The sequence below is a fragment of the Oncorhynchus kisutch genome, linkage group LG22 (genome assembly GCF_002021735.2).
Source record: "Oncorhynchus kisutch isolate 150728-3 linkage group LG22, Okis_V2, whole genome shotgun sequence".
Taxonomy (NCBI): domain Eukaryota; kingdom Metazoa; phylum Chordata; class Actinopteri; order Salmoniformes; family Salmonidae; genus Oncorhynchus; species Oncorhynchus kisutch.
This window is the reverse complement of record NC_034195.2, coordinates 5,022,550-5,047,506: the sequence shown is the minus strand read 5'-3', so window position 1 is coordinate 5,047,506 and position 24,957 is coordinate 5,022,550. Positions and strand designations below refer to the sequence as shown.

Sequence of the window (24,957 nt, the reverse complement as noted above, 5' to 3'; positions counted from 1 at the left end):
GAGTGGAGATTTGGCCTGGCGAGTTTAGGCCCGACTGTGGAATGGCTCGGTAATCTACTCTTAAGCCCTTATCAGAGAAGGGTTATATTTGAGCCGCTGCACTCTTGTGCAATCTGTCCCACTGCTGTGCGTGTGCGTGTGTGTGCGCGAGTGAGGGCGGAGGGAGAGGCAGGGGTCAATAGAGAATGGCTAGCTTGTGTTTCCTGCCTCCCTGAACCCGATATTCTGTTACTGCCATGGAAGAGTTGGGAGAATGTTAGGAAGACTGCCCCCCCCCCCCCCCCCCCCCCCCCCAAACTACTTGGTTTTCGTCTGACTACTTCATCCCCAAAAAAATGTTTCCCCATGGTTAAAAACCTTACTTTCCCACCCCGCCCCTCCACTCAACCAATCTAGATAGAAGGCTGGTACCCCTTTCCCCTATTCGCTGAACTCTGTTCCCTCTCTTGTTCCTATTGGTGGGATGCCTCGCTGGGACCCTGCGAGTGTGCGAGGTCGTCCAATTGAAACCCAAGTGCACCGTCCACTCATAAATAGGTACCGCCCTCTCAACCTATTGAACTTTACCTGAGTTACTGCTTTTGCCATGTCATTTACCTTCAGTGTGTGGTTGGAGAAAGGCTAAATATATACAGCGCCGTGTATATTTGTCATGGTTTGGAGCATGTTTTGAGAGTGGTGTGCCTTTTTGGACGTGGTTGTGGTTTCCCTCCATTTTATCTGTCTTGTATGATCTCATTCACTCGTGCCTCTGGTTATGTGTGTTGGCTGAACTCTGCTTTGTCTGATACCCAGCATGCCACTCGTGGAGGTAGATCGATTTTATTTGATTTAAGTGGAATAAACATTTTTTTTTCACCTCTTATGCAGTCTATTTTGGAATGCACTTAGAACCTTCTAGACTGGTCCCAGATCGGTTTCAAATGAAACGTTTGTTTATAGAGCACATTTCTCGCAGGGGATGCATTTCAAGGTGCTTAACACGGGTTTGTGCCGTCTTGCTCAAGGATGTCAATATTCTGTATAATAACTTTCTTAACGGCTGTTCGAGGTTATTAGCCTGGTGCCAATTCTGTTTGTGCCGTCTTGCTGACTCCTATTTTTTTTAATTTTTTTTATTTAACCCTGTGGGGATAGTCGAGCAGTAGGAGTTGTCAAGACGGCACAAACAGAATTGGCACCAGGCTAATAACCTTCAACAGTCGTTAAGCAACACTCGGTATACAGAATATAGTTCCTATATCCATTTCCATTATGCCAATGGTTTCCCCAAAGCAGAAAGGTTTTTTGAGATTGCGGATTCCAGAACGTACCGTGCCGAGCCGTGCCTTCATTCTGAGCGTTTATTGCTGTAAAAGTATTTCCACGTGAGAGTTTGGGGGTCCGTGTTATCGCAGCTTGGAGGCCAGGGCTACATCCCAAATGGCACCCTATTCCCTACATACTACACTACTTTTGATAGGGCTCTGGTGAAAAAAGTAGTGCACTGTGTAGGGAATGGATAAGCCCCCTTTCCAGATAAGCCCCCCCCCCCCAGGCACAATAAGAAGGCTTTGAATAGACAGGACACACAAACAAAAGGCCTGCGTGTCTGAGAGGGGCTGGGGAGAGGAATAAGAGGACTGCTGCTATTGTTAGCCTTCCTGTCTGGGAGTACAGGCTGGCTATTTTTGAGGAGGAGAGCCGAGGGGGGGAGGGAGACTTGCCCAGGGTGAGCAGTGTGCATTCTCTGTGGAGGTGTGGTGGTCACACAGTGCACTTGAATGTCCCACGCAGCCTCTTCCCTGTAGCGGGAATGCTATGAGGCTGTGGTAAGGAATGTTATAAGAGACCAGGCACTGTTTGCACATTCTTTCATTGGTCTGAAAAGGCAGGGCAGGTATTAGATAATTACAGCGACAGGGTAGCTGTTGGGATAGGTTGATAGATGGGGTGAGTGCACGCGTGTGTATGGTGTGCACGTACACCCGACCATGATATAGAACTATATTAGAGAGCAGCTTGTCCAGACCGCTGAAGAGGCTGTAAAGTGAGTGAGGGGAGATTAGACAGCTGATTAACACAGCAGCAGTCTCCCCCCCCCCCCCCCCCTACTGGCCTTGCCAGTAGCTACGTCGGGCCTTTTGTTGCTACACTGTAGTGTACAGAATAAGGTGAAGCTGTCTGTAGATGCTGATCTCAGGTCAGTTTCCACACCCATGGTTAAGGTTAAAGGTTAGGGGAAGCTGATCCTAGGTCTCGGGGCAACTTCACCCTGTTCCACAGTGTACACTACAGGCCGAACCTTAGACCAGCCAGGGAGGAGATTTAAAGACCTCCCCAGGGGGTAGAGGCAGCCTTCTGGCCTGACCTTCTCCAACCACTGCCTGGGGCCAAGAGTCTTACCGTTACACCCCGGTCATCCTGCAGGAGCACGGTCTGTCTGTGTGTTTGTGGGAATACGTGTGTGCATGGATGTGTGTACACCACAGGCGGCCGGCGGCACCTTCATTGGTGAGGACGGACTCGTAGTAATGGCTGGAGCGGAATCAATGGAACACATCAAACGTGTGGTTTCCATGGTGGTATTCCATTCCAGCTATTATTATGAGCCCGTCCTCCCCTCAGCAGCTTCCTGTGTGTGTGTGTGTGTGTGTTGTGTAGTGTAGTGTAGTGTTGCAGGGGTTTTCACGCCACGAACAACACCCATGCCTCAACTTGAAAAGCCATGTTTGTATCAAACTTCGAGTCAGGCAAAATCAAAAAAAAAAGATGCCAACACTCAAATGAAGAAATCACACCCATTTCACACCCGCTTGGCAATCTGTTACCTTGCTTTGTCTAGATCCAACTAAAACCCATGAGTCCTGAATGGCACCCTGTTCCCTACACAGTTGACTACATTTGACCAAGACCCTGGTTAGAAGTAGTGGACTAATAGGGATACGGGTGCCATTTGGCATTATTGGGTTTTAGTTGGATCTAGACTCTGATAAGTGGCCTGCGTACTGATTCTCCCAAAGTGTGCACTTGTGTACTCCCCGGGGGTGGATTTGAAAAGCATTGGAATGGTGCATTGGTTGACTATTGTAAGGGGGGGGGGGCAATGTCATGGTTGAAGTTCTATCACAATGGCTCCTTCTATGCTTGCTTGCTTGTTGATTGGCTTACACTGCCCTCTGTCGTGGGTTGGATTGGACCTTTTTCATTCTTGTTATGTCACTCATGCTACTGTGTCTATTGGTCGGTATGGATGTCTCTCTCTCCTTCTCCATTGGCTAGAGTATTCTGTCGCTTTTCTCTGTTATTCTATTGGCTGGCTGGCTGGCTTTTGTCTCTATTGGCTAGTATCTCTGTTTCTCTATTGGCCAACACAGATAGGTCTCTTTTCCTATTGGCTAATGCTAATTTGACTCTATTTTTTTTATTTCTATTGGCTGACTTGAATTTGTTTGTCTCCATGGGAAGACATTGGTTGATGTCCCTATTTCTCTTAATTGTTCAACACTTCTCTATCCATCTCGTTCATGGTTGGGGTCAATTCAGTTCTCAATTCAGTTCATAGTAGACCCTTTTTTGTTCTTGAATTACATATAAATTCACCTGAAATAACTGAATTCAAAACTCAGTTGACCCCAACCTTGCTATCTATCCCACTGGCCAGACACCCCGTTCATCACTCTTCTTCAGTCTGACCCTCCCTCTCTCCTCTCCCATAGGCTAACCACACGGGCATGCGCTCGTACATTTACAACCGGAGCACTGTGATTGACTCGCAGGCGGAGCACGGCGGCATGCGGACGTACTTCTTCAGCGCCGACACGCAGGAGGACGTGAACGGCTGGGTGAAGGCCATGAACCAGGCGGCGCTGATGCAGAACCAAACCGACAGCCTCAAGAGGTAGGTGTAGTGCGGAAGTTAGCCCTAGACACTGATCCTGGGTCAGTTTTGCATTACCGCCGCCAACGGTTAAGGTTCGGATCCGGGGGCGCAACGGTCGTCAAAATTGATAAAGGGTCCAAAATCTATTTCTGATAAATCTTAACGGCTGTGTACTGGTGTAAGATACTCAACTCTATTTCTGATGAATCTTAACGGCTGCGTACTGGTGTAAGATACTCAACTCTATTTCTGATGAATCTTAACGGCTGCGTACTGGTGTAAGATACTCAACTCTATTTCTGATGAATCTTAACGGCTGCGTACTGGTGTAAGATACTCAACTCTATTTCTGATGAATCTTAACGGCTGCGTACTGGTGTAAGATACTCAACTCTATTTCTGATGAATCTTAACGGCTGCGTACTGGTGTAAGATACTCAACTCTATTTCTGATGAATCTTAACGGCTGCGTACTGGTGTAAGATACTCAACTCTATTTCTGATGAATCTTAACGGCTGCGTACTGGTGTAAGATACTCAACTCTATTTCTGATGAATCTTAACGGCTGCGTACTGGTGTAAGATACTCAACTCTTTCTGATTAATCTTAACGGCTGCGTACTGGTGTAAGATACTCAACTCTATTTCTGATGAATCTTAACGGCTGCGTACTGGTGTAAGATACTCAACTCTATTTCTGATGAATCTTAACGGCTGCGTACTGGTGTAAGATACTCAACTCTATTTCTGATGAATCTTAACGGCTGCGTACTGGTGTAAGATACTCAACTCTATTTCTGATGAATCTTAACGGCTGCGTACTGGTGTAAGATACTCAACTCTTATAGATGATTTTATTTATCCATCAAATAATGGGTTTATATTGACTGTATTATAGCGAATGAACAATGAGAGACAGGGAATGAATGGGATCCAGACATTTTGGTGGGATTTCCGGTGTTCAATTCAATGTGAAATATGCCATTATTTCTTCGTTAAGTGATTCATGCCAACTTTTTTAAACCGGCCCTTTTCATATGTTTCGCTATTATATTGCTAGAAATATAACGTTTGTAAATAACAACCAATTTGCATTTATATTTCTATAATTAGCATGAAATGACTCTTTATCCAACCAGCTCTTTCTAAGTTACCCCAAAGAGAATTTGTACCAAACATGTCATCCTAGAATATTAAACAGGGCAGAAATGTTTTGTACCAAAATGTAGTGAACATCGTCTCATTAGAATTAACCAATGCATATTTATTTGACGATTGACCCAGAATATCTGCTTTCTTTTCCGACCGTTATTCGCATGATCGTCTAATCAAACCTCAACAGGTTTCCGTCCCCTTCGGAGTGAAACGCTTACTAGACCGTTTCTGTCTTCTCTCGTCATTTAGTTGCCGTGTCAGTGCGTTCCATACCCTGTCGATATGTCACCGCTGATGAAACGCCTGGGGCGAAACCTTTTTCGACCTTTCCGAGAATGCCCCCATCCTTTCGAGACATCGTTTCACACTTTTCCATACTAAAGTCCAGGAGAAAAGGGTGGTTTGCACGGGCAACCGTATGGATATTGTCTGTTTTCTATTTTGACTGAAAGTCAATGAAGTGGCAATTAGTTGACAAATAGATGATCCACTTCTCAAACACAGCCAAAGGATGGCGAAGAGGTTTATTCTCAGATGGGCCGTGCTACTGTACGTAAGGGGATAGTTCACCATGGAGCCCAGAGGTACGCTGCCTTGGACCGAACCTCCCTGTCTGTCAACCTGTCACTCCGGACCTGGGTCATGTACATGTGAAATATTGGCGGTTTGCTTGATTTAGCTTTAACAAATTGAAGGGGTGGGTTGAGTTTGCACTTTTGGGACTGTTCAGTTGGTTATATTTTATTGGGCAATTACCCATCTGACCGAGGTTGTATTGTGAATGGTACATGTAACTTAGCTGTGGCAATTCTTAAGTGTGTGTGTGGGGGGGGGTGTGTGTGTGTGTCTGTCTGAATATATCTGTCTGGGGAGAGAGATGAGTTTCCTTGTTTGCCATTCTGTCAGTCTCATTGATAGGCAGCGCTGAGAAACAGAGCTGCAATCTCTAGGGCTATTTGGGTTTGTGTGTGCGTGAGTGCTTGTGCATGCCTGTGTGACCTTGCAGCAGAGAGTGCATTGTGATGCTGTGTCTGTGCCACCCTTGCTCCATGATGCCACTCAGCCTGCTCTCAGATTGCATTGGTGCAGGCACACACACACACGCACAATAGTACAGTTTCACAGACTTTATGACAGATGTCTAACTGTGCTGTGAGAAGGATGGCGAGAAAGTGAATAACATAGAGAGATGGAAGAAGAGAGTGATGGTGGAAAAAGCGATGGACAGACTAGAGAGAATAATCGACGGGGGGGTTGATGGGAGACCGAGAGATGTCAGCGAGAAAGAGGGGGATATGTGGAAGACGAGGGGGTGAGAGGAGAGACACACAGACAGACAAAGAGATGGACATGGACAGACGGACGGGGATGGACGGACACAACCAGACAAAGAGATGGGCGTACAATACGGACACGGGCGGACAGTACGGACAATACGGACACGTGCGGACAATACGGACACGGGCGGACAATACGGACACGGGCGGACAATACGGACACGGGCGGACAGTATGGACACGGGCGGACAATACGGACAATACGGACACGGGCGGACAATACGGACAATACGGACACGGGCGGACAGTATGGACACGGGTGGACAATACGGACAATACGGACACGGGCGGACAATACGGACAATACGGACACGGGCGGACAATATGGACACGGGCGGACAATACGGACAATACGGACACGGGCGGACAGTATGGACACGGGTGGACAATACGGACAATACGGACACGGGCGGACAATATGGACACGGGTGGACAATACGGACAGTACGGACACGGGCGGACAATATGGACACGGGCGGACAATACGGACACGGGCGGACAGTACGGACACGGGCGGACAATATGGACACGGGCGGACAATACGGACAGTACGGACACGGGCGGACAATATGGACACGGGCGGACAATACGGACAATACGGACACGGGCGGACAGTACGGACACGGGCGGACAATACGGACAATACGGACACGGGCGGACAGTATGGACACGGGTGGACAATACGGACACGGGCGGACAATACGGACAATACGGACACGGGCGGACAATATGGACACGGGTGGACAATACGGACAGTACGGACACGGGCGGACAATATGGACACGGGCGGACAATACGGACAATACGGACACGGGCGGACAGTATGGACACGGGCGGACAATACAGACACGGGCGGACAATACGGACACGGGCGGACAATACAGACACGGGCGGACAATACGGACACGGGCGGACAATACGGACACGGGCGGACAATACGGACACGGGCGGACAATACGGACACGGAAGGACAATACGGACACGGGCGGACAATACGGACAATACGGACACGGGCGGACAGTACGGACACGGGCGGACAGTACAGACACGGGCGGACAGTACGGACACGGGCGGACAATACGGACAATACGGACACGGGCGGGCAATACGGACACGGGCGGACAATACGGACACGGGCGGACAGTACGGACAATACGGACACGGGCGGACAGTACGGACACGGGCGGACAGTACGGACAATACGGACACAGGCGGACAGTACGGACAATACGGACACGGGCGGACAATACGGACACGGGCGGACAGTACGGACAATACGGACACGGGCGGACAGTACGGACACGGGCGGACAGTACGGACAATACGGACACAGGCGGACAGTACGGACAATACGGACACGGGCGGACAATACGGACACGGGCGGACAATACGGACACGGGTGGACAGTATGGACACGGGTGGACAATACAGACAATACGGACACGGGCGGACAATACGGACAATACGGACACGGGCGGACAATATGGACACGGGTGGACAATATGGACAGTACGGACACGGGCGGACAATATGGACACGGGCGGACAATACGGACACGGGCGGACAATACGGACACGGGCGGACAGTACGGACACGGGCGGACAATATGGACACGGGCGGACAATACGGACAATACGGACACGGGCGGACAATACGGACACGGGCGGACAATACGGACACGGGCGGACAATACGGACACGGGCGGACAATACGGACAATACGGACACGGGCGTACAATACGGACACGGGCGTACAATACGGACACGGGCGGACAATACGGACACGGGCGGACAATACGGACACGGGCGGACAATACGGACACAGGCGGACACGGGCGGACAATACGGACACGGGCGGACAGTACGGACACGGGCGGACAGTACGGACACGGGCGGACAGTACGGACACGGGCGGACAGTACGGACACGGGCGGACAGTACGGACACGGGCGGACAGTACGGACAATACGGACACGGGCGGACAGTACGGACACGGGCGGACAGTACGGACACGGACGGACAATACGGACACGGACGGACAATACGGACAGTACGGACAATACGGACACGGGCGGACAGTACGGACACGGGCGGACGCCCAGACGGGCGGATGGATACGGGCAGACGGACAAGGACAAACACGGACGGACAGTTATTGTGCTGACGTTGCTTCCAGAGTCATTTGGAACTCGGTAGTGAGTTTTGCAACTGAGGACAGATGATTTTAATGCGCTTTCAGCACTCGGCGGTCCCATTCTGTGAGCTTGTGTCTCCGACCACTTCGTTCTGATGCTCCTAGACGTTTCCACTTCACAATAACACCACTTACAGTTGACTGTGGCAGTTCTAGCAGTGCAGAAATTTGACTAACTGATTTTTTTGAAAGGTGACATCCTGAAATAGCCGAATCCACTCATTTGAAGGGGTGTCCACATACTTTTGCATATATACTGTATATGTGAAAACGTGTATTTTGGGTAGTAGCCTCGTAATAAAATGTGTCATGCAATATTGGCACACTACACTTGTGACTGACCAAGCTGAACAAAAGTGAACCTTCAATTTGGAGGTTTCAAATGTCCCTCAAGGGCCAAGTTGACCTATTTTATGAAGTGCCATTGGTTGGTGGATTTAATGTCTAAGATCTTTGATAGGCCGATGCAGAATTTGTTAGCGGAAATAATCTCTGCCAGCTGGTGCTGTTAGCATAGTGTGCCAGGTTATCTCATGGGAACAGCTAACATGTAGCATTGTATCACGTGCGACTTCATCAACGATGGTGCAGATTTTGAGACAGTTTAAGTTTAAACTTGTTTTAATGTTTCCAAGTATGAACTCAATATTTTTGCATTAATTCTGTGTATATCTTATATATTTAATGTCCCAATATTTATCACATTTTGCCCCTAGTTTTCCAACCGCGTCTGTTTTCCACCCGCGTCAGTTGGATATGGACAGACAGACACATATGGACAGACAGACACATATGGACAGACAGACACACACGGGCGGACGGACGGAGACAGAGACAGACAAGAATGATAGTGAAAGAGTGTGTGAGAGAGAGCGAGGCAGTGTGTATCAGACAGAGATTGATGAGGCCCAGGTAGCGGTGGTGTTGTGTAGGAGTCCGATTCCCTGTCAGACCAGGTGGGTCTACACACATAGCAGGCGTGTGACAGTTCCTGCAGCGTAGTGAAGCGACCTAACAGAGACCGAGGCCTCCGTGTTCACAACAAGCTGTGCCTGCTGTCGAGACGAGGGTATCTCATTTAGTGGAACTGTGGTCAGAGGCTTTGTGTCCGTTGAAAACTAGGGGCCAAATGTGATATATAAGATATACACAGAATTAATGCAAAAATATTGGGTTCATACTTGGAAACATTAAAACAAGTTTAAACTTAAACTGTCTCAATCTGTACCATCGTTGACGAAGTCGCACGTTAGACATTAAATCCACCAACCAATGGCACTTCATAAAATAGGGATATTTGAAACCTCTAAATTGAAGGTTTACTTTTGTTCGGCTTGGTCTGTCACAAGTGTAGTGTGCCAATATTGCATGACACATTCTTTACTAGGCTACTAGCTACTAATGCTAAAAAGACACGTTTTCAGTATATATGCAAAAGTAGTGGATTAGTGGATTCGGCTATTTCAGCCACACCGGCTGCTGACAAAAGTATAACATCGAGTACACAGCCATGCAATCTCCATTGACAAACTTTGGCAGTAGAATGGCCTTACTGAAGAGCTCAGTGACTTTCAATGTGGCACTCTCATAGGATGCCACCTTTCCAACAAGTCAGTTAGTCCAATTTCTGCCCTGCTAGAGCTGCCCTGGTCAACTGTAAGTGCTGTTATTGTGAAGTGGAAATGTCTAGGAGCATCAGCAGCGAAGTGGTAGGAGACACAAGCTCACAGAATGGGACCCGCCGAGTGCTGAAGCGCATAAAAATTGTCTGTCCACAGTTGCAAGACTCACTACGAGTTCCAAATTGCGTCTGGAAGCAACGTCAGCCCAATAACTGTTTGTCGGGAGCTTCATAAAATGGGTTTCCGTGGTCAAGCAGCCGCACAGAAGCCTAAGATCACCATGCGCAATGCCAAGCGTTGGCTGGAGTAAAGCTTGCCACCATTGGACTCTGGAGCAGTGGCAATGCGTTCTCTGGAGTGATAAATCACACTTCACCATCTGGCAGTCTGACGGACAAATCTGGGTTTGATGCCAGGAGTCGGCTATCTGCCCGAATGCATAGTGCCAACTGTAAAGTTTGGTGGAGGAGGAATTAATGGTCTGGGGCTGTTTTTCATTATTCAGCCTAGGCCCCTTAGTTCCAATGAAGGGAGATCTTAATGCTACAGTATACAATGACATTCTAGACAATTCTGTGCTTCCAACTTTGTGGCAACAGTTTGGGGAAGGCCCTTTCCTGATTCAGGATAGATAAAGGAGCTCTACACAATGTTTAAGTTTATCGTACAGTGTGGATTTTATTTTTTCCCGTTGAAGAGCCTTCTGGTCTTTTCATATAGCTGTCATGTTCCTCCATTGTCATCACTGTCAGGTGGGGTATACGGGTAAGGCAGTTGACTGTGAATCTTCGGGGTACAGTAACCGTGGGTTTGAGGCCCCCCTCGCGTCAAGCGTTTCTGTTAATTAAGGAGAAAGAAAGGTTCACTGCTGGTCCTCGATGCTCGACTTTATATAATAATATAATATAATGTATATGTGACGCGGTGGATGATTATTCTAATGCATATAAAACGGTGTACGTTTAGCCAACAAATGCACAATTCAAATAACAGTAACACTATGCTGTTATATTCGGTGTGCTAGGCCCATGTGGAATACTAAATCATCATTAAGCGATCTTGTGAGACATTTGATTCAGCTTTGATGGAAACTGCACCGTTCTGAGAGGTGGCGGAGCGTCACTCTGGGAACATTACAGCCCTGTAGCCTTTGTGTTGGTCTGCAAGAGACACTCCATGAAGCTCCTCATTAAATAGATTTCTCACCTTCGTTTGCAATGGTTTTGATTTCCCTTCGAAACAGACTATTGCAGTAAATGTACTTCAACATTTCAAAGTTTTTCACTTCTGTTAAGGACGCTTTCATGGCGAGGTGTTCAGTCACATCCAACTGCATCAACATTTGGATTTGGCAGATGCAAGTGTTTGTCCCAGGAAATAATCATGTCCAGCTGGTCTTGTTGTCATAAGGCTAAGTGTGCCAGGTTTTCGGGATGGGAAAAGCTAACATGTAGCGTACTATCACGCACAACTATGTCAACGATTTTCATTTTAATGTTTAGAAGTATGGACCCATCAGATTGAGCCATGCTGCTTCATGACCCCACTGTGTGCTGCATACTGTACGTACGTGTGTGGATGTGTGTGTGTGGATGTGTGTGGATGGGTGGATGTGTGTGGATGGGTGGATGTGTGTGGATGGGTGGATGTGTGTGGATGGGTGGATGTGTGTGGATGGGTGGATGTGTGTGGGTGGGTGGGTGGATGTGTGTGTGTGGGTGGATGTGGATGTGTGTGTGGGTGGATGTGGATGTGGGATGTGTGTGGGATGTGTGTGTGTGTGTGGGATGTGTGTTATAGCCAACCAATTCACTGTGGCTCTTATGACTAAACGGTCCTATTTGATGAATGAGAAGCTCATATCATCGGAGGGAAGTGATTGTGTCCATCGTCGCAAGTATGACTGCTCATTCCCGCCAGTACATTAGACACCCTGAGCTATTTTTAGTAGCTGTCAGCCTGAGAGACCTAGGAGGCTAGGCTACGCTAACACTAAGTAGCCCAGTTCTCTCTTCATTTAGATGGAATTAGCCCCGACTTTCCCTGTAGCTGAGGCTATGTTCCTACAGTGCCTTGCGAAAGTATTCGGCCCCCTTGAACTTTGCGACCTTTTGCCACATTTCAGGCTTCAAACATAAAGATATAAAACTGTATTTTTTTGTGAAGAATCAACAACAAGTGGGACACAATCATGAAGTGGAACGACATTTATTGGATATTTCAAACTTTTTTAACAAATCAAAAACTGAAATTATTCAGCCCCCTTAAGTTAATACTTTGTAGCGCCACCTTTTGCTGCGATTACAGCTGTAAGTCGCTTGGGGTATGTCTCTAACAGTTTTGCACATCGAGAGACTGACATTTTTTCCCATTCCTCCTTGCAAAACAGCTCGAGCTCAGTGAGGTTGGATGGAGAGCATTTGTGAACAGCAGTTTTCAGTTCTTTCCACAGATTCTCGATTGGATTCAGGTCTGGACTTTGACTTGGCCATTCTAACACCTGGATATGTTTATTTTTGAACCATTCCATTGTAGATTTTGCTTTATGTTTTGGATCATTGTCTTGTTGGAAGACAAATCTCCGTCCCAGTCTCAGGTCTTTTGCAGACTCCATCAGGTTTTCTTCCAGAATGGTCCTGTATTTGGCTCCATCCATCTTCCCATCAATTTTAACCATCTTCCCTGTCCCTGCTGAAGAAAAGCAGGCCCAAACCATGATGCTGCCACCACCATGTTTCACAGTGGGGATGGTGTGTGTTCAGGGTGATGAGCTGTGTTGCTTTTACGCCAAACATAACGTTTTGCATTATTGCCAAAACGTTCAATTTTGGTTTCATCTGACCAGAGCACCTTCTTCCACATGTTTGGTGTGTCTCCCAGGTGGCTTGTGGCAAACTTTAAACAACATTTTATATGGATATCTTTAAGAAATGGCTTTCTTCTTGCCACTCTTCCATAAAGGCCAGATTTGTGCAATATACGACTGATTGTTGTCCTATGGACAGAGTCTCCCACCTCAGCTGTAGATCTCTGCAGTTCATCCAGAGTGATCATGGGCCTCTTGGCTGCATCTCTGATCAGTCTTCTCCTTGTATGAGCTGAAAGTTTAGAGGGACGGCCAGGTCTTGGTAGATTTGCAGTGGTCTGATACTCCTTCCATTTCAATATTATCACTTGCACAGTGCTCCTTGGGATGTTTAAAGCTTGGGAAATCTATTTGTATCCAAATCCTGCTTTAAACTTCTTCACAACAGTATCTCGGACCTGCCTGGTGTGTTCCTTGTTCTTCATGATGCTCTCTGCGCTTTTAACGGACCTCTGAGACTATCACAGTGCAGGTGCATTTATACGGAGACTTGATTACACACAGGTGGATTGTATTTATCATCATTAGTCATTTAGGTCAACATTGGGTCATTCAGAGATCCTCACTGAACTTCTGGAGAGAGTTTGCTGCACTGAAAGTAAAGGGGCTGAATAATTTTGCATGCCCAATTTTTCAGTTTTTGATTTGTTAAAAAAGTTTAAAATGTCCAATAAATGTCGTTCCACTTCATGATTGTGTCCCACTTGTTGTTGATTCTTCACAAAAAAATACAGTTTTATATCTTTATGTTTGAAGCCTGAAATGTGGCAAAAGGTCGCAAAGTTCAAGGGGGGCGAATACTTTCGCAAGGCACTGTATATCCTATTTTGACGGGCCCTTCATTCACGTTAGGCTATGCTAATGTTAACACCTCACTTGGTTGCGATTGCCGATATGAAGGGATGAAATCATGATTCTCTAGTAAATTACAAAAAGTAACATGTAACATTAACTCCTGTGAGAGGTTAAGAGGTATGACAAATGTGGAAACCAAATAAGTGGGAAAGTTATTGGGAATTTTGCAACCCAATTACTGTCCTGATACAATGGCAAATGTCAATAATTCTGTTGTTCCTATGTGTTGACATAGCGAGCCAAACCATCTCCCGTTCTGTTCCTCTCCTAGGCCGTCGGAAACATCGGAGATGCCCAACACGTCGGAACGCAAGGGGGTCCCCCAAACCAACCACGTCAACAACTACACAAAGACCTCACGCGAACCCCGAGCCGACCTCCATCTCCATAGCGATGGAGTGGTCCTCGAACCTGCCGATATCCGAGAAACCGAGGAGCGCCGTAGCTTCCGGAATGACACACTCAATCCCATCACTTCCAAGATTCCTTCCCTCGGCGGCGGAAGCGTGGAAATTGAAATGGACGCCGTCCCTCCTAACAGTCTCCCTCCGCTTCCCTCCCTAACTCCTGACTCCGCCTCCGCACCCACATCCGCGCCCCCCTCCAGGGCGCCGTCACGTGCCCCGTCGCGCGGCGCCTTCACCCTGCCCCCCGGGGCCTGTCTGAGGAACGGGACACCCACTCCGGAACCCAACGGGATGGGGACGGGGACGTACCAGAGGTCCACGCTGACCCCCCAGGTGGTTGACACTCAAAGGCAGGTGCAGAGGAGGAGCGCCCTGGAGCAGGTGGAGCACTGGGTCAAGGTGCAGAAGGCCGAGCACAAAGGGTAAAGGTCACGGTTCACAGGTCACACCACCACTCGTCTAGGTGTTTATCACTGGGCATTCAAATGGCATATAATTACAAACACATAGACACTCATATGTTGAGTTCAAACACATAGACACTCATATGTTGAGTTCAAACACATAGACACTCATATCTTGAGTTCAAACACATAGACACTCATATCTTGAGTTCAAACACATAGACACTCATATCTTGAGTTCAAACACATAGACACTCATATCTTGAGTTCAAACACATAGACACTCATATCTTGAGTTCAAACACATAGACACTCATATCTTGAGTTCAAACACATAGACACTCATATCTTGAGTTCAAACACATTAGGCTACTCTTATAAGCATTTCGTTAGACAATGAGTACCATATGTATCCCGTACGTGCTCTATTACTAATACAACTCTACAGCACAGCATGAGCATTCACACTCGCATGTGTTTATTGTGATGCATATTCAAACACATACTTTATCACACACACATTCTACTAGGTAAGTGGTTTCAGTGTTTAGGTATGGTTGATATACTGCAAGTACATCATGGGGGTCATAGCCAACATCTCCCTCTAGTGGGGTTCTTGGAATAATGTAAGCATAGAGTCGCTCAAAACATTAAGGTTTACGTTCAGCACAATACTCCGACCCTGCTAAGCCAGTCAAATGTATATCAGCAACACAATGATACAAAGTTCACAGCCTTGCTTTTGTTTGAATTGCGGCCTCTTCCCTGTTCTCTCTCCCATAGCCCCCCCTCAAGAGGGGGCACCCTCCCCCGTCACAGCCCCCCGACCGCCGCGCGCCAAGGGGAGTACAAATACGCACAGGACCGCCTCAGCCACTTCCGACTCGGACCCTCAGACCCCCAGGGTACCGGCACCAGGGACGGGGGTGGCATCGGTGGGCCTGGCACCGTGTGGCAGCTCTACGAGTGGCAGCAGCGCCACCAGTTCCGCCACGGCAGTCCCACTGCCCCCCTCTACACACCTGCCCCGGACTACCCCTTCGGGCCCAGGCCCCCCTCCACGGTGCCCCCCTCGGCCCCGCGACCCAGTTCTGAGGTTCCCCGCTGTGTGTCGGTGCCCCCAGACCCCTCCGATATCCTCCCACCGGGCCCCCAGAGCTCCAGGGCCCTGTCCCCGCCACGGAGGCCCCACACACCCGCTAACCGGGTGGTGGTAATGCCCCAGGAGGGGAGAGATGCACTGGACATGCCGGTGGCTGGGTCCCCACGAAGAGCCAAGTCTCAACTACTAAAGGTAAGACGAAGGGGAATGAAACTTTTGAATGTTTCATAGCAGGTTTATTTTAATTCTTCTGACAGTATTTTTGCAGAGGTAATAATGGCAGATTAAGACTGTTAACTGCAGTGTGTGTGTGTGGGTTGTGTTTGCCAGGCTGCCACCATCGAGAGACGGTCCATGCCTCCCTCCAACTACATCACACACACGGTCAGCGCGCCCAGCCTTCACGGGAAAACGGTATGGAGTCACGCACCCAGTCACAACCCAAGCATGTTGTATTAGATGACGACTTAAAGTCCAAGATCCAGTGTTTCTTGAATAACCTGGACACTTTCCAATGAGCTTCATTTACAGTACTTCTTTACAAGGATGGGATGTGAATCAGCAACATTCTGCTCCATACACATTTCAGGTTTCCGATATACACTGAACAAAAATATAAACACAACATGTAACAATTTCAACGATTTTACTGAGTTACAGTTCATATATGGAAATCAGTCAATTTGAAATGAATTCATTAGGCCCTAATCTATAGATTAGACAAGACTGGGAACAATTCTCCACATTTTGTTACGTTACAGCCTTATTCTAATATGTATTAAATTGTTAGTTTTTTCGCTCATCAATCTACAAACCATACCCCATAATAACTAAGACAAATTTCTGTATTAAAAATAAAAATCTGAAATATCATATTTACATAAGTATTCAGACCCTTTACTCAGTACTTTGTTGAAACGCCTTTGGCAGTGATTACAGCCTTGAGTCTTCTTGGGTATGACGCTACAAGCTTGGCACAGCTGTATTTGGGGAGTTTCTCACATTCTTCTCTGCAGATCCTCTCAAGCTCTGTCAGGTTGGATGGGGAGCATCGTTGCACAGATATTTTCAGGTCTCTCCAGAGATGTTTGATCAGGTTCAAGTCCGGGCTCTGGCTGGGCCACTCAAGGAGATTGAGACTTGTCCCGAAGCCACTGCTGCATTGTCTTGGCTGTGTGCTTCGGGTCGTTGTCCTGTTGGAAGGTGAACCTTCGCCCCAGTCTGAAGTCCTAAGCGCTCTGGAGCAGGTTTTCATCAAGGATCTCTCTGTACCTTGCTCTGCTCATCTTTCCCTCGATCCTGACTAGTCTCCCAGAATCTGTTGCTGAAAACATTGCCACAGCATGAAGCTGCCACCACCATGCTTCACTGTAGGGATGGGGGCAGGTTTCCTCCAAATGTGACGCTTGGCATTCAGGCCAAAGAGTTCCATCTTGGTTTCATCAAACCAGAGAATCATGTTTCTCATGGTCTGAGAGTCCTTTAGGTGCCTTTTGGCAGACTCCAAGTGGGCTGTCTTGTGTCTTTTTTCATCTTGGACTTCCAGCGCCGACAGAGATGGCCGCCTCGCTTCGCGTTCCTAGGAAACTATGCAGTTTTTTGTTTTTTTTACGTGTTATTTCTTACATTAGTACCCCAGGTCATCTTAGGTTTCATTACATACAGTCGAGAAGAACTACTGAATATAAGATCAGCGTCAACTCACCATCAGTACGACCAAGAATATGTTTTTCGCGATGCGGATCCTGTGTTCTGCCTTAGAACCAGTGCAACGGAGTGGATTACATGCAGCGACCCCAAAAAACGACTCAGAAAAAGAGGGAAACGAGGCGGTCTTCTGGTCAGACTCCGGAGACGGGCACACCGTGCACCACTCCCTAGCATTCTTCTTGCCAATGTCCAGTCTCTTGACAACAAGGTTGATGAAATCCGAGCAAGGGTAGCATTCCAGAGGGACATCAGAGACTGTAACGTTCTCTGCTTCACGGAAACATGGCTAACTGGAGTGACTCTATCCGAAGCGGTGCAGCCAGCGGGTTTCTCCACGCATCGCGCCGACAGAAACAAACATCTCTCTGGTAAGAAGAGGGGCGGGGGCGTATGCCTTATGACTAACGTGACATGGTGTGATGAAAGAAACATACAGGAACTCAAATCCTTCTGTTCACCTGATTTAGAATTCCTCACAATCAAATGTAGACCGCATTATCTACCAAGAGAATTCTCTTCGATTATAATCACAGCCGTATATATCCCCCCCCAAGCAGACACATCGGTGGCTCTGAACAAACTTTATTTAACTCTCTGCAAACTGGAAACTATTTATCCGGAGGCTGCATTCATTGTAGCTGGGGATTTTAACAAGGCTAATCTGAAAACAAGACTCCCTAAATTTTATCAGCATATCGATTGCGCAACCAGGGGTGGAAAGACCCTGGATCATTGTTACTCTAACTTCCGCGATGCATATAAGGCCCTGCCCCGCCCCCCTTTCGGTAAAGCTGACCACGACTCCATTTTGTTGATCCCTGCCTACAGACAGAAACTAAAACAAGAAGCTCCCACGCTGAGGTCTGTCCAACGCTGGTCTGACCAAGCTGACTCTACACTCCAAGACTGCTTCCATCACGTGGACTGGGAGATGTTTCGTATTGCCTCAGACAACAACATTGACGAATACGCTGATTCGGTGTGCGAGTTCATTAGAACGTGCGCTGAAGATGTCGTTCCCATAGCAACGATTAAAACATTCCCTAACCAGAAACCGTGGATTGATGGCAGCATTCGTGTGAAACTGAAGGCGCGAACCACTGCTTTTAATCATAGCAAGGTGTCTGGTAACATGACTGAATACAAACAGTGCAGCTATTCCCTCCGCAAGGCTATCAAACAAGCTAAGCGCCAGTACAGAGACAAAGTAGAATCTCAATTCAACGGCTCAGACACAAGAGGCATGTGGCAGGGTCTACAGTCAATCACGGACTACAGGAAGAAACCCAGCCCAGTCACGGACCAGGATGTCTTGCTCCCAGGCAGACTAAATAACTTTTTTGCCCGCTTTGAGGACAATACAGTGCCACTGACACGGCCTGCAACGAAAACATGCGGTCTCTCCTTCACTGCAGCCGAAGGGAGTAAGACATTTAAACGTGTTAACCGTCGCAAGGCTGCAGGCCCAGACGGCATCCCCAGCCGCGCCCTCAGAGCATGCGCAGACCAGCTGGCCGGTGTGTTTACGGACATATTCAATCAATCCCTATACCAGTCTGCTGTTCCCACATGCTTCAAGAGGGCCACCATTGTTCCTGTTCCCAAGAAAGCTAAGGTAACTGAGCTAAACGACTACCGCCCCGTAGCACTCACATCCGTCATCATGAAGTGCTTTGAGAGACTAGTCAAGGACCATATCACCTCCACCCTACCTGACACCCTAGACCCACTCCAATTTGCTTACCGCCCAAATATGTCCACAGACGATGCAATCTCAACCACACTGCACACTGCCCTAACCCATCTGGACAAGAGGAATACCTATGTGAGAATGCTGTTCATCGACTACAGCTCGGCATTCAACACCATAGTACCCTCCAAGCTCGTCATCAAGCTCGAGACCCTGGGTCTCGACCCCGCCCTGTGCAACTGGGTACTGGACTTCCTGACGGGCCGCCCCCAGGTGGTGAGGGTAGGCAACAACATCTCCTCCCCGCTGATCCTCAACACTGGGGCCCCACAAGGGTGCGTTCTGAGCCCTCTCCTGTACTCCCTGTTCACCCACGACTGCGTGGCCACGCACGCCTCCAACTCAATCATCAAGTTTGCGGACGACACAACAGTGGTAGGCTTGATTACCAACAACGACGAGACGGCCTACAGGGAGGAGGTGAGGGCCCTCGGAGTGTGGTGTCAGGAAAATAACCTCACACTCAACGTCAACAAAACTAAGGAGATGATTGTGGACTTCAGGAAACAGCAGAGGGAACACCCCCCCATCCACATCGATGGAACAGTAGTGGAGAGGGTAGCAAGTTTTAAGTTCCTCGGCATACACATCACAGACAAACTGAATTGGTCCACTCACACAGACAGCATCGTGAGGAAGGCGCAGCAGCGCCTCTTCAACCTCAGGAGGCTGAAGAAATTCGGCTTGTCACCAAAAGCACTCACAAACTTCTACAGATGCACAATCAAGAGCATCCTCTTTTGTTTCTTGGTCACCTCCCTGACTAAGGGCCCTTCTCCCTCGATTGCTCAGTTTGGCTGGGAGACTAGTCAACTCCCCAAATTCAGGTGTGCCAAGCTTGTAGCGTCATACCCAAGAAGACTCAAGGCTGTAATCACTGCCAAATGTGTGGCCAGCTCTAGGAAGAGTCTTGGTGGTTCCAAACTTCTTCCATTTAAGAAAGATGGAGGCCACTGTGTTCTTGGGGACCTTCAATGCTGCAGACATTTTTTGGTACCCTTTCCCAGATCTGTACCTTAACAAAATCCTTTCTCTGAGCTCTACAGACAATTCCTTCGACCTCATGTCTTGGTTTTTGCTCTGACATGCTCTGTCAACTGTGGGACCTTATATAGACAGGTGTGTCTTTCCAAAATCATGTCCAATCAATTGAATTTACCACAGGTGGACTCCAATCAAGTTGTAGAAACATCTCAAGGATGATCAATGGAAACAGGATGCACCTGAGCTGAATTTTGAGTCTCGTAGCAAAGGATCTGAATACTTATGTAAATAAGGTATTTCTGTCTAAAAATGTTTTATAAAATAGCAAAAATGTCTAAAAACCTGTTTTCGCTTTGTCATTATGTGGTATTGTGTATAGATTTTGAGGAAAAACATTAATTTATATATTTTAGAATAAGGCTGTAACATAACAAAATTGGTTAAAAGTCAATACCTTAAAAAAACATAGATAGGGGAGTGGATCAGAAATCCAGTTAGTATCTGGTGTGACCGCCATTTGCGTCATGTTGCACGACACATCTCCTTCGCATAGAGTTGATCGCGCTGATTGGGGCCTGTGGAATATTGTCCCACTCCTCTTCAATGGCTGTGCGAAGTTACTGGATATTGTTGGGAACTGGAACACGCTGTTGTACACTTCGATCCAGAGCACCCCAAACAAGCTCAAAGGGTGACATGTCTGGTGAGTATGCAGGCCATGGAAGAACTGGGACATTTTCATCTTCCAGTAATTATGTACAGTGTCTTGCGACATGGGGCTGTGCATTATCATGCTGAAACATCAGGTGATGGCGATGGATGAATGGCACGACAATTGTCCTCCAGGATCTCGTCACAGTATCTCTGCATTTAAATTGCCGTCAATAAAATGCAATTGTGTCCGTTGTCTATAGCTTTTGCCTGGTCAAGCCCCTGCTGAGGACGACGAGCAGATGAGCTTACCTGAGACTGTGTCTGACAAGTTTGTACAGACATTCTTTGGTTGTGCAAACCCATAGTTTCATCAGCTGCCCGGGTGGCTGGTCTCAAACGATCCCGCAGGTAAAGAAGCCAGATGTGGAGTTCCTGGGCTGGCGTGGTTACACATGGTCTACGGTTGTGAGGACGTAATGCCACATTTTCTAAAACTACGTTGGAGGTGGCTTATGCTAGAGAAATTCACAATTCAATTTTCTGGGGGAAAGTTCTGGTGGACAGTCCGGCAGTCAGCATGCCAATTGCACGCTCCCTCAAAACTTGAGACATCTGTGGTATTGTGTTGTGTGACAAAACGGCACATTTTAATGGCCCTTTTTTTGTCCCCAGCCAGAGGTGCACCTGTGTAATGATCATGCTGTTGAATCAGCTTCTTGATATGCCACACCTGTCAGGTGGATGGATTATCTTGCAAATGAGAAATGCTCACTAACAGGGATGTAAACAATTTTTTGCACAACATTTGAGAGAGTTAAGCTTTTTGCATATGGAACATTTCTAGGATCTTCTATTTCAGCTCTTGAAACATGGAACCACTTTACATGTTGCGTTATTTTTTTGTTCAGTGTAGATACAGATATTTTAATGGCTGCCGTGTTGGTATCAAAAGTTCCAAGACAAGAAAACACTTGGAAATTGGATTGCGTCCTAATCTGTAAAATGTCAGTGTTACTTTAGCCACCACTCCTGCACCCTTTTACTAGCTAACTAGCTCTAAATAACTTTAGCTAGTTAAATAATTAAATAACCTGGCTAACTGTGGGGCGAAACATTTTAGCTTGTTAGCTACTGTACAGCTTTCTTTGCTAGCAAGCGTAACACTGCCTCCAAAACTGGTGTCTCCACTACTATTTACAGTTAGACTTTTGTGATGTCTCCATTTTCCCTAGTGTTCCAGTAAGATTTCTTTGTTTGAATGTAAATGGCATTGAACTTTTGGAGCTAACATGACCGACAGTTCAACCTAACTATATAGGTTCTATACAGCTCTGAGTATCTTTGCTAACCGTTGAGCGCTCTGTCTGTGTTGGGGTGTTGAGTTAATTCCCCCATTTCCTCCCTCTGTCCCCCGAGGGACACACTACTGTTACACACGCAGCCTGAGGAGCTCACCCTCCTGCTCATTCAGCTCCGGAGGCATCAGGCAAAGATGGCCGCCGCTCGCCACCACACGCTAACCCAGCTGCAGCACTTCAACTACAGCCCTTCTGGCCCCCACTTCCTCACCACCAAAACCAACCCTCTCTTCTCCTCCGGCCCTTCTTATCTGGGGCCCTTCCTAGGCCCCATGGGCCACGGCAGCAGCAGCCAGGTGGGGGCCCCCAGTGCGCCTGGTCTTCTTTACCCCACCAATGTGAGCTCAACCTGGGCATGGCTGTTTGTGAGCGTTGGCCTGTGCTGGCTGCCCCCCTCCCCCCAATAATCCCTTTATATGCTTTTTAATTTGTTTCAGTATTATAGTGTCTTGCATCTTCAAGATGCCCAGCCCAAATGAGCTTATAAAACACTGTATCCACAGTAGCAAAGAAATGAATCATATACACACGCAGAAATTACACTCATTCATCTACGGTGCCTTGCAAAAGTATTCAGACCCTTTGGGTTTCTTCACATTTTATTGTGTTACAAAGTGGGATCAAAATTGGATTGTCATTTTTTTGTTTTTTATTAACAATCGATTCAAAATAGTCTGTCACAGTGCAATAAAAAGTATTTTAAATATTAATAGAAATGAAATAATAACTCAAGTATAGTGTTTGCATAAGTATACAGCTCCCTGAGGCAACACATGTTAGAAACACCTTTGGCGTCGGTTACAGCTGTGATTCTTTTTTTGGGTAAGTCTATAAGAGCTTTGCACACCTGGATTGTGCAATATTTGCCCATTTATTCTTTAAAAAATTCCTCAAGCTCTGTTAAGATGTTTTGGGATCATGGCTAGACAATCATTTTCAAGTCTTGCCATAGATTTCCAAGCAGATTTAAGTCAAAACTGTAATTTGGCTACTCAGGGAAATCCACTGTCTTCTTGGTAAACCACTCCAGTGTAGATTTGGCCTTGTGTTTGTAGGTTGTAAAGAAGACTAAAGCAGGTTTTCCTCTAGGATTTTGCCTGTGCTTAGCTCCATTCTGTTTCCTTTTATCCTGGAAAAACTCCCCTGTATTTGCTGATGTCAAGCATACCCATACCATGATGCAGCCACCACCATGCTTGAACATAAGGAGATAGTTACTCCGATGTGTTGGATTTGCCCCAAACATAAGGCTTTGCATTTAGGCCAAAAAGTGTGTTCCTTTGCTGTTTTTTTTCAGTATTACTTTAGTGCCTTTGTGTACAAGATGCATGTTTTTGGCATTTTCATTCTGTATATTTCTGTTCTTCATTCCACGCTGTCATTTAGGTAATCGTTGTGGAATCACTTCAATGTTGTTGATCCATCCTCAGTTTTCTACCATCTCAGACATTGAACTGTGTAGCTTGTTTTAAAATCACCGTTGTCCTGATGGTAACAGTTTCATTCCTGCCCTGCTGCTCAGTTCAGAACGACGGCCGTGGCTTTGATGTGTCTGGGTGGTTTTAATATACAGTATAATCCACAGCATAATGAATAACTTAATGTCTGATTTTGTTATTGTCACCCAATCTACCAATCAGCGCGCTTCTTTATGAGGCTTTCGAAAAGCTTCCTGGTCGTTTGTAGTTGAATCTGCGCTTGAAATTCAAAACTTGACTGAGGAATCTTACAGATGTTGTCTGTATGGGGGACAGAGGAGGACCTAGTTATTCAAAAAGGATGTCCACCGTTATTAGTCTATCTAACTTATGTGATTTGTTCAGCCAAAGTTGACTCCTGATCTAATTTAGGCTGAATACTTATGCAACGACTAGATTTTGGTTAGTGCTTTATTTTTTAAGTTTGTTTGGCTGAGATGTTGCTAGTTGGCTTCAAAGTGGCGCCGTTTTTGGGCTTGTGATCTTGGAGCGGCTGCTTGTAGTGTGCTTCCATTTTGTATGTGCACGTCTTGCCTCTCTGGGGTTATAACATTGAGAAGCTCATAATAAATTAAATGTGCCAATACGTACAGTTTTTCTCTCTGTGTGAGTGTGTGTGTGCGCGGGTGCGTGTGTGTGCGCGGGTGTGTGCGTGCTTTGGATGACAACATGAACGTTTTCCCCATTTTGATATTTTACTCATCTTATAACGAGCCTAACGGATGGCAGTCATCCAAAAGCATATTCTTGACATTACAATCATCTCACCCTGAATTCCTAATCCATTATGGATCCTTATAGATGATTATAGTAGAACGGACAAGTAATTATTATAACACATCATGGTAGATTTGCCGTTAATGAGTAGCGCCATATAATCATATGTATTATCAGTGATTCATTCGGCAACTAATATCCACTATACAGTTAGATCTATAATATGGAAGTGTATACCTGTCAAAATCCTGTGGGCTTCCATACTGTAATGCTGTACAGCTTTGATTGACTCTTCTTTATCTCTCCACTCTGCCCGAAGGTTGACGATACGTACATGCAACTGAAGAAAGACCTGGAGTATCTAGACTTGAAGGTGGGATGCTCTCTCTCTCTCTCTCTCTCTCTCTCTCTCTCTCTCGTAGGCCTACCTACTCAAATAGAGTAGGGTGAAGTTGCCCCTAGGCACTGATCTTGGATCTGTTTTGCATTTTCCCCCCTACAAA

General features: G+C 46.9%; 1 protein-coding gene across 22 annotated transcripts in view; it reads left to right on the top strand.

Annotated features, from left to right (window-relative positions):
• Window positions 1–24,957, top strand: part of LOC109867806 (pleckstrin homology domain-containing family A member 7) — a 178,055-nt gene that overhangs the window by 130,383 nt on the left and 22,715 nt on the right. For 13 of the 22 annotated variants that reach the window (XR_004204836.1, XM_031801661.1, XM_031801655.1 and 10 more), the window contains 6 exons: window positions 3,699–3,880; window positions 14,162–14,719; window positions 15,485–15,995; window positions 16,134–16,217; window positions 22,343–22,597; window positions 24,774–24,827. Coding sequence is in view for 20 of the 22 variants with exons in the window: in XM_031801661.1 (XP_031657521.1) it covers window positions 3,699–3,880; window positions 14,162–14,719; window positions 15,485–15,995; window positions 16,134–16,217; window positions 22,343–22,597; window positions 24,774–24,827 (1,644 nt within the window). In the remaining 2 variants the exon portion in view is untranslated. The remainder of the gene's footprint in view (window positions 1–3,698; window positions 3,881–14,161; window positions 14,720–15,484; window positions 15,996–16,133; window positions 16,218–22,342; window positions 22,598–24,773; window positions 24,828–24,957) is intronic. The other 9 variants (XR_004204837.1, XM_031801656.1, XM_031801660.1 and 6 more) reach the window with 5 other exon arrangements.